The sequence below is a fragment of the Amyelois transitella genome, chromosome 21 (genome assembly GCF_032362555.1).
Source record: "Amyelois transitella isolate CPQ chromosome 21, ilAmyTran1.1, whole genome shotgun sequence".
Classification (NCBI taxonomy): Eukaryota; Metazoa; Arthropoda; class Insecta; order Lepidoptera; family Pyralidae; genus Amyelois; species Amyelois transitella.
This window is the reverse complement of record NC_083524.1, coordinates 2,034,063-2,047,113: the sequence shown is the minus strand read 5'-3', so window position 1 is coordinate 2,047,113 and position 13,051 is coordinate 2,034,063. Positions and strand designations below refer to the sequence as shown.

The following is a 13,051-nucleotide window of genomic DNA, read 5'->3' as shown; positions in this document are numbered from 1 at the left end:
TTATCTTCATAACATCTTTGGTTTTTTTGAGCGTCGCTTTTTCCTTTCGTTTCTTATCTTTTTCTTCTAAAATTTCTTTCAAAGGTGTCGCAGTCATTATTTCCGATTGTTGAGCTTTACTCCTTTTTCCTTTACCTTTTTGAGTCAATTGTGTAAGTATGCGATTCATAGATTCATTGTCGGTATTATTTTGTTGAATTGGCACGTCTTTGCTCGTTGAAGGTTGTTGTTCTAAATCGCCTTTGTCTCTGCTAGTAGATTCTGTCACTTCTGAGTTAGTAGTCGATGGTTGACGTAGAAATGCGCCTTCAACAGAGTCTATTATGGGAACAGAAAATTCTTCAACGCAAGGAGCGTCAGATGTGCCAATGAAGTCTTCGTCTCTGAACTTTTGCGGATTTAATGGGAAAATTCCAGTAGATGCAAACCCACTTACTCCTTTATCTACTGATGCAACTCTCATATAGGCTTTGTTAAAAAGCCCAGCGACTTCATATGGCGTGATTTTCTGTAAAATTATTGGATTTCATATATAAATCACATTCCCGATTATAAGCCTTCTTTAAAGGTCCATAGAAAACAACATCCAAGGGTTGTAGTCTATGCGATGTGTGATATAATATATAATATTTCAAATAACCCCATAAAAATAAGTCTAATGGTGTTAAATCACACGATCTAGAAGGCCAATTTTGATCACCGAAATGAGAGAGTACACGACCTGGAAAAGTCTCATGCAGTAATTGAATTGTTTCACGGGCTGTATGACATGTGGCACCGTCTTGTTGAAACCACATATTGGACACATCAATATCATCCAATTTTGGCAGAAAGAACTGTGTAATCATGTCGCGATATCGAGCACCAGTAACAGTCACTGCTTGACCAGCATCATTTTCAAAAAAATATGGCGTTATTATGCCTCCAGCCCAAAATCCACACCATACAGTCACGCGTTGTGGATGCATTTGTTTTTCGACAATCACATGTGGGTTCTCCGAACCCCAAATGCGGCAATTTTGGCGATTGACAAAGCCATCAAGATGAAAATCTGCTTCATCGCTTAGGATAATTTTGCCCGAAAAATCAGGGTCCATTTGTTGATGTTTAATAATCCATTCAACGAACTCTCTTCTCTGTGCATGGTCATTAGGCTTCAATTGTTGTGTTAATTGAATTTTGTAAGCATGAAGACACAGATCTATGGTGAGTATACGCTGTAGAGAGGTTCTTGAAATTTGCAATTCTTGTCCACGACGTCGAATAGAGGTTCCTGTATTGTCAGCAACACTCTCACGCACTGCTTCGACATTCACATTTGAACGGCTTGTTTTTGGACGACCAGTGTGTCTTGCGTCTCCAACGGATCCAGTCTCCATGAATTTTTCAATTAATCTCTTCACAGTTGACAAAGTTAAAACACTATATCGACCATATTTTGTATGAAATTTTCGAGCTGCAGCCGCCAAGCTTTCACTATTTTTGAAATATTCTTTATTAATGAAGACACGTTGTTCTATCGAGTAACGCTCCATTTTTAATAACCCTATACTATTAGCTGTCAAATTGCTTTTTTTTCAGGGTTGCCAACACTTCACTGCACAAATGGCGGCACATTCAAATCTTGCGTTAATTTTGGGACACCCGATACTTACCGATATCTACATTTATATTGACTTAAAACTAAATAATCATGAAATTCACTTTGACGGCATCTATAACGCAGCGGTAGTGCGCTTGGCTATGACACCGGAGGTCCCGGGTTCGAATCCCGGCCAGGGCATGATGAGAAAACAACTTTCTCTGATTGGTCTGGGTCTTGGATGTTTATCTATATAAGTATTTATTATAATATATAGTATCATTGGGTTAGTATCTCGTAACGCAAGTGTCGAACTTACTACGAGGCTAACTCAATCTGTGTAATTTGAAACGTAAATTAAAGAAAAATGGTGAAATAAAACTACATTCTTAATTTTTCTAGACAATGACCGACGGTTATATCACCAGTCAATTTTATGATAATCTTAATTCTTAGGTTCATTGCAATGGTTTCTTTTTTCTTTTTGAAATGTGTATTGTGCCCTGGTTTGTTTAAAAGACCACAGTAAAAGTTAGCATCCTTTTGAATCCCGGCTAAAAATTGTGCGATATTCGGTTTTACTGGAATGGTTTTTTTTATTTTTGCATTCCGGGACTCCACCATATTATTGGTTCTGTCACTTTGATTAAAAGTGTTCCACGACTTTGATAATATATCATGTTCTAACCATGTTTTAACACTCTCATCGCCACCAAACAAACAATTTTTCCACTTTACCTGGCCACGTGGGCTGCTCGCGCCCCACGTCCTGTCTTATACTCCAAGCCATGGTCTATCTTAAGCATCTTTTGAGGCACGCCACGTGGTACGCCGGCGGGACACGGTATAAACTTTACCAACAGGCCGTGTGGTCCGCTGCGACCCTACGATTTCATATATTTTTTTTGCCTTTGGCTTGCGTGATAAGGATCTCCAAAGTGTTTTTTTCAAGAAAATCGATTAATTACTTATGAGTAAAAAAAAAACCGCGAAATTTGAGCTTTATTTACGAAAACTAAAAGACTTGAAATGAAACAAGATTAAGTGCAAATCAAAAAACATATTTATATATTTTAGCACATATCAATGGAAATTTGTAATGAAATTGTTATGAAATTATGAAAAAAGTTACTTATTCTAAAAATTACATTCTTTTCGTAATTTGCGTATGAATTTCTCCATAGCATTCAGCGCAAACGCTTGGCTGGGACGGACACTTAAGACAGACAGTGTTTACTTTTTTTGTTTTATTCCTAGCTTCTAGTGCTGAGAAACCAGCGGATCTATGCTTTTCATAGCAATGAATGCACCGACGACGAACTAATCTGCTTCTGTGGTCTGTGAGCAGTGACTTGCTGAACTTATGTTCTGGCTGCCGAAGTGAGTGAACTCTGCTGGATTAGAGTCCTTTATTCCCAGCATCTGTAGACAGAGGTTCTCCCTAAATTTTGTAATGGTATAAGTCTTGCTGTGCAGATTCTTGTGTTTTTTATAGGTGATGTAAGCATTTGTGACAGCAGTAGAAAACAGTAGATCAACAGCAAGTTTCTGAAACCAACGAATATTTCTTCTAGCTGGACTAGAGTAACTCGCCAATTGATCAGATAAATCGATGGAACACTTGTGTTTATTATAGTCAGCAATTGTGGAAGGTTTCAACACTGTCTTGTTGGGATTCCTCTTGCTTTTGCAACTAACAAAGCCAATGGAGTGCTTCGTCGACAAAGCAAAAACTTCACGTTTGTCTTTCTATTTGAGAACGAGAATTCCGTCACTATTTTCCATTGCAATCATTTCACCCTTCTTCAACTTTTCCTGAATAACTTTCTTCGGCAACCCTTTCCTATTCTTGCGAAGAGTGCCAATCAGATGAGTATTGTTATCCAAAAGCTTTTTTGCTAGATCAACGCTGGTGTAAAAGTTATCTGTGACCACACTTCTGCCAACTCCCAAATAAGGTTGGCATAGCTTCATCACTACGTCTGTGGCTACACTGTCCTGTCTATTTGCCGTTTTTCCTTCGTACACAATGATGTCGAGCGCATAACCATCATCGTCACACAGCTTAAAAAGTTTTATTCCGTATTTGTGGCGTTTGCCAGGAATGTATTGCATAAATGATATACGTCCTCTAAAAGCTACCATGCTTTCGTCTATGGTAACATATTCACCCGGTGTTTTCACATTATGAAAATTTTTTGTAAGCAGCTCCAGAAACCGCCTTATCCTTATGAGGCGATCAGCATGACTAGGTCCAAGGAAAATGGTGTCTTCGAAGTGCCAACACCTGAGCAACAACTCGAATCTATTTCTGCTCATCACCTGGCGACATACTTTGCTTTCGTAAAGAATGTTTTTACTCCAATAGTCACTAATTCTAGGTAATTTCTTTAGTCCCATGTAAATCAGAAGGCCGAGGAATTTCAGCATTTCTTCTGGAGTACAGTCTGTCCATTTTTATAGCCTCATATTGCGTGTGACACGATTAAGTGTTAAAGTTTTATTAGCATAACAATTAGTCATATTCACCATGAGGTCCATCACGTCTTCAGTAAGAAACAGTCGGTATATACTCAATTCTGAATCACAATCGTTCGGAACATTGATACCTGGTTGAATGTCCAGTGGGAACTGCTTCTGTCGAGATCCATCAGATTGATACCAATTTGACGTCGGCGTCGGAGCCCTCGGCTGAATTGGACGCCCATCTTCTTCACTATGTGACGAACTTTCATCGCTAGATGATGCAGATTGCGAAGAATACGATGGTTGATAGTCTGGATCACTTTCCGAGTCCGACATTTTGAAAACGCGGCGCGCGGGGTAAAAAAGCGCGCGAAATTCTCTTCCTGCAGGCTACGTGGGCGGCGCGCGGCCAACTGACCTAATTACACTGATGGCGTGCATAATAAGTAATAAAAATAATAGTTCTTAGACAATTCGGCTGTGATTTGGCGAGAAAGTTGTGGGGCGCCGGCCGCCCACATGGCTTGCCCGAACAAAATCAAAATACTACAATGGCCGGCTGCACTCGAAGTGGGTGGCCGGCGTACCACGTGGCGATGAGAGTGTCGAAATAATCGTTGAAATTAGTGACTTCGGTACTATGGGGACTTTCACTTATCTCGTACAGCCACCCTTCATCCAAAAAGTCCGGAGGTAGATGTGACAGTAGGTACTGTGCACAATTTAACATGGATTTTACCCAATTTTGACTTCACTACCCCCATTTGCTTTGCTTTTCGCCATAAACTGCGACAGAAGTGAAAATAACACCCAACTATTTTAACATCTGGAAATAAATCTTTAATGGCCATTATCGCAGTCACTTCATAGTCCATAAAAATGTGCGTAGGATTCAAATCTTTGACCTGACTCTTGATCATATGGAATAAAATTTCATATGTAGACCTTGTTTTGTCAGGGAGTGATGCATAAAGCACAGGAACTACATTGACATATTCTTCATTGCTGCCGATACCTGCATGAATTGTATATACTTGACGGAAACACTTCGGGCAAATTTTGAACGTACCGTCGACATAAAATCTTGTCGATTCTATCAAATATTTAACAATTTCTTTTTTTTGCAAAAATAAGGATTCGCATAATAACATGCCATAAAAAACGAATCAAAATATGGAAACAAGCATGATTTAACCTGCTGGTGTAGGTAATCATTAAAAATAAGAATAAATTTCAGTCGGTTCTCGACAACTTAGGTTCAGGCACAAAACACGTGTGATGCACAACAAGAAAATCACAACAAAGTTGTCTAAAATCGAGTTTTTGGCGCTAGAGCAAACACGAGTGGTCCTACAAGCCGGTTACAACGCTGACTGAAAGACAAGATGGTGACGCACCATAACGAGTCCGAGCGGCTGTGATTGGTCGTTCGTGCGGCTGATGACACCCAGTAGGTCTTGCCAGCTTCCATGTCTTGCCCCCCCTGCCCTTAGTCCCTTTGTCACAACTCTCCTAATACCGAGGCAAGTTGTGACAGGTACCAAGGCAAGTTGTGACAATTCTATTTCTAGACTTTTTGTGATGAATAAAAATAATATTATGGGAATAATAAACAAAAAAAAAAGACATAATTTTGCATAAAAGTAATATAATTATAATTTTTGGCATGAATATAGGAACTAGAATGACATTAAACATTAAATTAATTTATATTATTTTTTGTTATTGATAAGAGATCAATAGTTTTAAACGGAGGTAAAATTGAGGCGTATAACTTCCTTATTTTTTACTTCTTTTTCTGTATGTCCAAAAATACGATCTGCCGGCATGAATGAATGTCCGGGAATAGGAAATATAAGTTCGACCGTTTTGATATTTCTCGGGGCACAATTTGTTAACCAGTAAGCTACCATAGCGATCATAGTACTGTTTTTATTTTGTGAGCCGCACCCATCCGCAAAAATTCGCAGCTTTTTTTGCCAGTTAAATCAGTTTGTGTAAGTAAATCGAAAACGGCCGATGCAATCTCATTTGACGACTTAGCATGGACATTTTCAGTCAATGTATATATGCGGACATTTTCCTTAGGAAACTTGTTTGTGTTTGTGCCAATCACAATGGTAAAGTTGGTAATATATAATTGTCTGGAATAATATGCAATTTGGTGAGGTATTTTGGGTAAAACCTTGTTTTGACAATCAAATGAATTGATTTTTTTTGACAATCATATGATATGGAAAAAATTTGTTCATCATACTCCCGCAAGAAAGTATAAAAACATCTTGCTTTTAATTTATGAATCCGCAACGAGGCCATGTGTAGGACCTTGTCGTTATCATTAGATTTTTAAAAATTTCTGATATTTCCGTGCATTTGGAGCATACATCGACTCTTGTTGATCCGCATCCGATGTTATACTTTGTATTAAAGATGTTCCTAAAAAAAAGAATGATGAACTTTCATCGTCCTGTTTTTCTTCATACATCTTCCACATTTTAACAGGGTCATATTTCATTCGTGTAATAAATCTTGACAATGAAGTTTTACTTAATTCAAAGTCACGACATATCTGCCTCAATGATTTATTCCCATTGATAACTAATTCTGCTGCACGTTGCATCAACTCAACAGATTTAGTACCTCGATCGGATTTTTTTTATAGTTGCGCACACTGAAACAAAAAAGTCTTTATTAACCAACATATTTAGACCGGGAGCTGGAGGGAGTTGAGTATGCAAAATGTGAGGACCGCATACTGTAAATCATTTTGAACTCAGAAAAGCTTGCAGATTAAGAATCCGGATGTTGCCAGGAGACCTGTTGGTCCATTTTTTTGTTTCCCCCACTCCTTTGAATATTCAAGTAAATAGACTAAACAAATGCTTTGAAACTATTTTAATAGTTGTTTTTTTAACAATATCCAATTATTTCTAATAATTAAAGATACTTATAACTAGGCAATGGGAAAAATAAACAAAAAAAATTAAAATAATAACAATAATTGTTGATAAAAAAATTGTTTATTTAAGTTTTATTCAAAAGCAAAATGTAAAAATTACTCTTTTTTATTTTGGCAATCATTATTAATACATTTGCAAAGCGAAATACAATTTAATAACAATTTTCGACAAGAACAAGCTTTGGTTTGACAATTTGAAGAACATTTACAGGGCTGAATCAACGATTCCGGTAACGGTTGCTTCGTAAGTTGTCGTGGGAGCAAATTGTCATCTATTCTTTCATAGCCTAATAAGGCAAAATCAATAGGCTGTAGTATAGTTTTGTCTGCATTAATCCATATGTATGTTTGTGCTGAAGCTCTTAGTATATGTAAATGTAAAGCGTCTGATGTGCAAATTATTCTCAATAAATTTAAGCCGAAGCCGAGATTTTGTGAAATTAATTTATGTCGAAGTTCATCAGCAGTTGATTTTTTTTTCGCAAAAAGATAGGTGCAAATGGTTTCTAATTCAATTAACTGCTCGACACTCAAGTATGGGTTTCCCAAATGTCGCAAAGCTTTTTGAATAAAATCCAAGGATACAGCTTTTAAAGCGTTTTTTTTGAACCTAGTCTGCTGGTAGAATCACAACCACTGAGAGCGTGTAATGCTGGCAAAACACGACAAACGTTTTCACCCAAGGATTGAGCAGCCAAATGACATCCTGAAATGTATTTCTTCTTGTATGAACCGTCAAACCACAAGCCTAAACAGTTGAGACGTTTTAGCATATTCCAAAAATAAATTCCCAAGATGAAAACATCTGTATCAGCACTAATAATTATAATATGAGCAGCTTGAATTTTTACAGCGTGAAAAATGTGACAAAACATTCTTGAATCGGCTTCTAAATGGTTCGATTTTAATTCTGGTACCTCAAGAAATAAAGAGCCTTGCAATTTAAAACATTGTGTAGGATCATCAAATCCTCCACAAATATATAACTTGCAATCATCATTTATTGGTAGATATCTAGGAGCAGCAGTGCAGAGAAATTTAACAAGCTGTAACTTATTTTCAGTGCTTGAAAAGAAATCGTTACAATTACTCGGAATTTTAGTATGATCATTTGAAATTATGAAATTTTTGATTTTTTTATTTTTACTTCGTACAGTTGACTCCAAATATTTTATCGAAATATCATCATATCTGTCAAATACTACGTCTACTCGTTTTACACTTGTTTGCAAGAATAGATCGTGGATTCTTTTGAAGAATGCCTCAGCAAAATCACCAAAGGTGTTGAAATTTTTCAATTGGATTCGGTGAACAAGTGCCATACCGTCAACAATAAAAATTTTAGAATTTTCTAATTTAAAAACCTCACTCCGTGTGTTTGCACCGCACTTAAAATTATTTTCAATTTCCAGAGCGAGTTCCGATTTTGGATTCTTCCTATAAAATCCTTCTGAGTCAAAAAGATACTTGCAATAATCTAAAATTTCATGAGATGCTAAAATTTTTGTGTCATATCCACGTTGATTAGCTAACAAGAATGTTTTTTGGAAAAGACTCACATCTGTAGCATCTTGTAACTTTTTATTAGGAGTAGTTTTACTTTCTTTTTTAGATATAGTTACGAAGAAGAAGAAGAAGAAGGGAAGTAGATTCATCAGCGAGTTGACCGGTGTAAATATTTCGAAGCGCACAATTTTCGTTGTCACTAAAGGGATTGCAAACATTGAGATACTTGACGATATTTTGTATATCTTTTTCGTCTTTATTGATTCTAGATTGCGTCCATTCATTATGATAATTAATGTCACTTGTAGAGTCTGCTTAGATTCCGAGATAATTTTTCGCTTTTGCTCTACTGATCACTACGTTTGGTAATCTCACTAAATAAAACTCAAGAACAATACTATTTGAAAAACGCAACGATCTTTTACAATCAATAGAAAATCAATAGTGTGCAGTAGTGCCAGCCAGTGTAATGAGTGTCAATTCAATACTGTCAATAGTGTCAATGTCAAGTCAAAGCATAGTGTGGTGAAATATAGTCTAATTGGAGCGTTAGAGCTTTTTCTTGAGGTGCTGTTTGTAGGAAACCTCCTCGAGTGCCCGAACCTTTGAAGACTTTGCTTATCTTGCTTGATTTGCAAAAATCCGGTAACAGTAGCGGGCTTCCAAAGGATCCGGGACGGTGCACCTTGGGCTACAACCAATTACTCCCTGGTAAAAGGGGTCTCATTGGCTGTAGGCTAATATCCTGCAATCTTTCAGGGACCTAACCCTGTAAAAAAGGAAATTAATAATGTCGAATCTCAAAAAACTAATACCCCAGGAGGGTACCAACCGCACCGCGGTTGGAGAATCCCTTTCCTCGCCTTCGGGCGTGGGCTGCCCCACCGTATCTGGGGGGGGCAAGATCCGACAGTGGGACTCGTGTTCCTCACATGAGAAAACGAAACCAAAGGTTTCCTCGAAATCTGTAGCGGAGTGCGTGAGCGTAGAGAAGAAAACACCTAGAACCCTTGCTGCGGCGCGCGAAATTGTCAACGAGGCAGAAGAGCAAAACACACAAATGGTCGCTCTAAAAGAAAGCTCATATGAAGACCAAGCCGCGAAAGATTTAAGCGTTATACGCGAAATTGTGGCTCATTCAGAAAATCTTCAGCCTCATTTTCGTAAAAGTCTGAACGATGCTGCCACATCCCTTGAACATATTGTATCATCTCTGAGCGCTAGATCAAGTAGCGAGGAAATAGAAAGGCTCCGCGAAAAAAATAAGCACTTGGAAGCCAAGGTAACTTCTCTAGAAAAAGAATTTTCAGAGCTGTGTGTTGCAGTAGACCGTGAACGGTCGAAGCAATTGACTCCGGGGCCTGGGTCGTTGGTAGAACTTCGACAGGCACTGAACAAAGTTGAGGAATTGAAGAACTTCATACTTGCGACAGCCAGCCCCATGATAGATGCTCTATTTGAGCGCATAGAGGGACGCCTCCTGCCGAAAAAAAATGAGGAGCAGGAAGTGGAAGTGCCGTCGGAAGATTCTTCGGCAGATGTGCCCGTTAGAGGTGCTAGGGGTGAGGCGTCGACATCCACTGACGCTTCTTTTCTCCAGAGACCCGAGGTCTCTAAAAAGACGACGAGGCAAAAGAAAGTTGACAAAGAGTTCTTACATGAGGCAGCCATAATAAAAAGCTGGTGTCCCAATGCGAAGGTGAAGGTTGCATACGAGAGTGACACATATGATGAGTCTGCACCTCGGGCTAGTTCATCTCACAAACAACAGGCGTATTGGTGGACGTCGGAGCTCACACAATTGAGACAAGCTAGCATTAAAGCAAGACGCCAATACACCCGATATCGAAGAAGAAAATGCCGGGAAGAGGCCACGGAGGCTGCCTTATGTGCGGCTTTAGTTAAGGCCAAAACAGCACTGCGAACAGCAATTGCAACCGCAAAAGGAACAGCGGCGGAGCAGGACGCGGCACAGAACAACTAGAAACTGCCATTGTTGTATAGTATAAAAATATGAATATTATCCTAGAACCTAGAGGGTTCACTCCCGTGAAAATTGTTTTGGTTAATTTTCTTGACTGCCTATGACTGGCTACATTATATATAATCTGTGTTCATGTCAAATCGCATCAAAATCGTTCCAGTACTTTTTGAGTTAGTTATTTTATTAACATACGTATCTTTTCTCTTTATATATTACTAGTTTTTGCGCGAGGTTATGCTCTCGTGGAAAACTACAGAAAATGCCTTCTTTAAAAAAAAATTTTGTCATTGTGCCAAAAATCTTCAAAATCTGTTCAGCAGTTTTCATTCGATATAAACCAAAAATAAAAACATATACAGTGGGTTGCCAAATTAATAGGGACAGTCGAAAAATATTGTTTTTTTACACTTTATTGGTCCATAACTAATTAAAAACGTTGTTTTGAGTTATAATTATATTTAATAATATTAGACACACATCTTACAAGTAGTTTAAACAAAAAAATAACAGTCTTTGGGTAATTAGAAAATATTAGCAGGTATTACGAAAATGGCAATGAGATATTGCTAATATTTTGTCACATTTCCTTTAGCCTGAATGAGTGCTTCGATCCGCCTCGGCATACTTTCTATGCACTGTTTGGCACTTTCCTTTATTTTAGGGTTGTGGTGCCACACATTTATTAATTTTTCGATCAGTTTTACCTTGGTGGTTATCACTTCCTTGGCAATTTCCGCCTTGGTAATTTCCCATAAGTTTTCGATGGGGTTCATGTCTGGAGAATTGCCAGGCCAAGGTAAAACTGGTATATTGTGGTCTGCTAAAAATTTTGTTACACTCCTTGCTTTATGGCATGGTGCTGAGTCATGCATGAACATGAATTCCTCCCCCTCTGAGAACCATTCCCGGAGTTGCGGCAACAAGCGAGTTTCTAGGACCTGCCTGTATTGGTCCTGTCTCATGGTTCCCTGGACAATGTAGAGACGCCCAACCCCTTTAGCACTTATGACAGACCATACCATTATTTTAACAGGGTGTTTAACGCGTTCCACAATGCAGTCAGGGTGAAATTTCTCGCCTGGGCGCCGCCTGACAAAGTTGCTTTTGTCGGCAAGAATCTCAAATGTTGATTCGTCTGAGAAACACACCTGAAAAAAAATATTTATAACTTATATGAAAATCTTTTTAGATAATATACCATAATATTAATATAAATTATCAATTGACATTAAAACTGACCTTGCTCCAGTCTTCAACACTCATCAGACGGTGTTCACGAGCCCAAGCAAGTCGTTTCTTCTTCATCGCCTCTGTCAGTCGCGGTTTTTTAGCTGGGCGATGTCCGGTCAGGCCTTCCTCTGCCAACCTACGCTGTACAGTTCTCTTCGAAACTTGTATTCCAGACTCCTGTACCATCTGGGTTAACAATCCAGCACTTTTCTTCCTGTTTTGCAAACACATATCCCTGATTTTCCTATCGGACCGTGGTGTCGTAATCCGTTTTCTTCCGCATTTGCCTTTTCTTTTGGGCAAAAGTGGCTGATCTTGATCCAGATTTATTTTTATTTTATTTACTACCGACTTAGAAACACCAGCCAGTTCTGCTATCTTCCTCTGAGAATGACTTGTGTGCAAAAGAAGGGTTTTAACCTCAGATTTTTTTCTTGGAGACAAATCTACCCCTCGACCCATAGTGAAAGCTGTAAAAATAAAAAATTAATTAATTTCGTCCTAAAATCAGCCCCAAAATACTTAAGATTTAATAAAAATAAAGTAATACTTACTTGCAGTCAATAATAATTTCACAAAATCACAAAATAACTTTTTAAAATAATTAGTTACTTATTTTACTTTTACACGTGTGAAGGACTGCGCGTCTCTCCCGATAATAAAATATTTTTACAAAATAAACAAATCCCATAACACTTGAAATTTACTTTCAAGTTGATCTGTAGAGGTGCTGTGAACATAAAAATACATTCCAGGACCACTTACACCACTTGAAATAGCAGTCAAACGCGCCTGAAGAAAAAATATGATAAAAAATGTGACTGTCCCTATTAATTTGGCAACCCACTGTATACATACATATAGTCACATCCTTTGCGGGGTAGACAGAGCCAACAGTCTTGAAAAGACTGATAGACCACGTTCAGTTTTTTGGCTTGATGATAATTTTAATTTAATTAATTTTCCATCGCCTAAAAGAAGAATCTCAAGTTTATAAGCCTATCCCTTAGTCGCCTTTTACGACATCCGTGGGTAAGAGATGGAGTGGACTTATTCTTTTTTTATTGGAGCTGGGAGCCACACGGCACATAAAAAAATTCCTTTTTTATAAGTATGGAGTAGTAACGGAATGACCCTTCTAATAACGGAATGGCCTCTCATGGGGTTATTTACCCATTTCATGGTGCTTCGGCAGTTATAACAGAACGTTCTTTAATATTATACTGTAATCAAAGAAAATTGCGAATAAACTTAGGGGAAGGTGGGGGAAACGCGAACGCCTAAGGAAGTAAAAAAATAAAACAGTGGAATCAAATAACAGAGT

General features: G+C 38.1%; 1 protein-coding gene and 1 pseudogene across 1 annotated transcript; both read right to left on the bottom strand.

Moving 5' to 3' along the window:
* Nucleotides 1–3,331: 3,331 nt before the first annotated feature.
* Nucleotides 3,332–4,384, bottom strand: LOC106133620 (piggyBac transposable element-derived protein 4). Its single transcript, XM_060950482.1, has 2 exons — nt 4,112–4,384; nt 3,332–3,904 (listed from the first exon to the last, which is right to left on the bottom strand). The coding sequence occupies exons 1-2, from the start codon at nt 4,382–4,384 to the stop codon at nt 3,332–3,334; spliced, it is 846 nt and encodes a 281-aa protein (XP_060806465.1).
* Nucleotides 4,385–4,586: 202 nt separating this feature from the next.
* On the bottom strand, nt 4,587–12,559 carry LOC132903122 (uncharacterized; annotated as a pseudogene).
* Nucleotides 12,560–13,051: the final 492 nt, after the last annotated feature.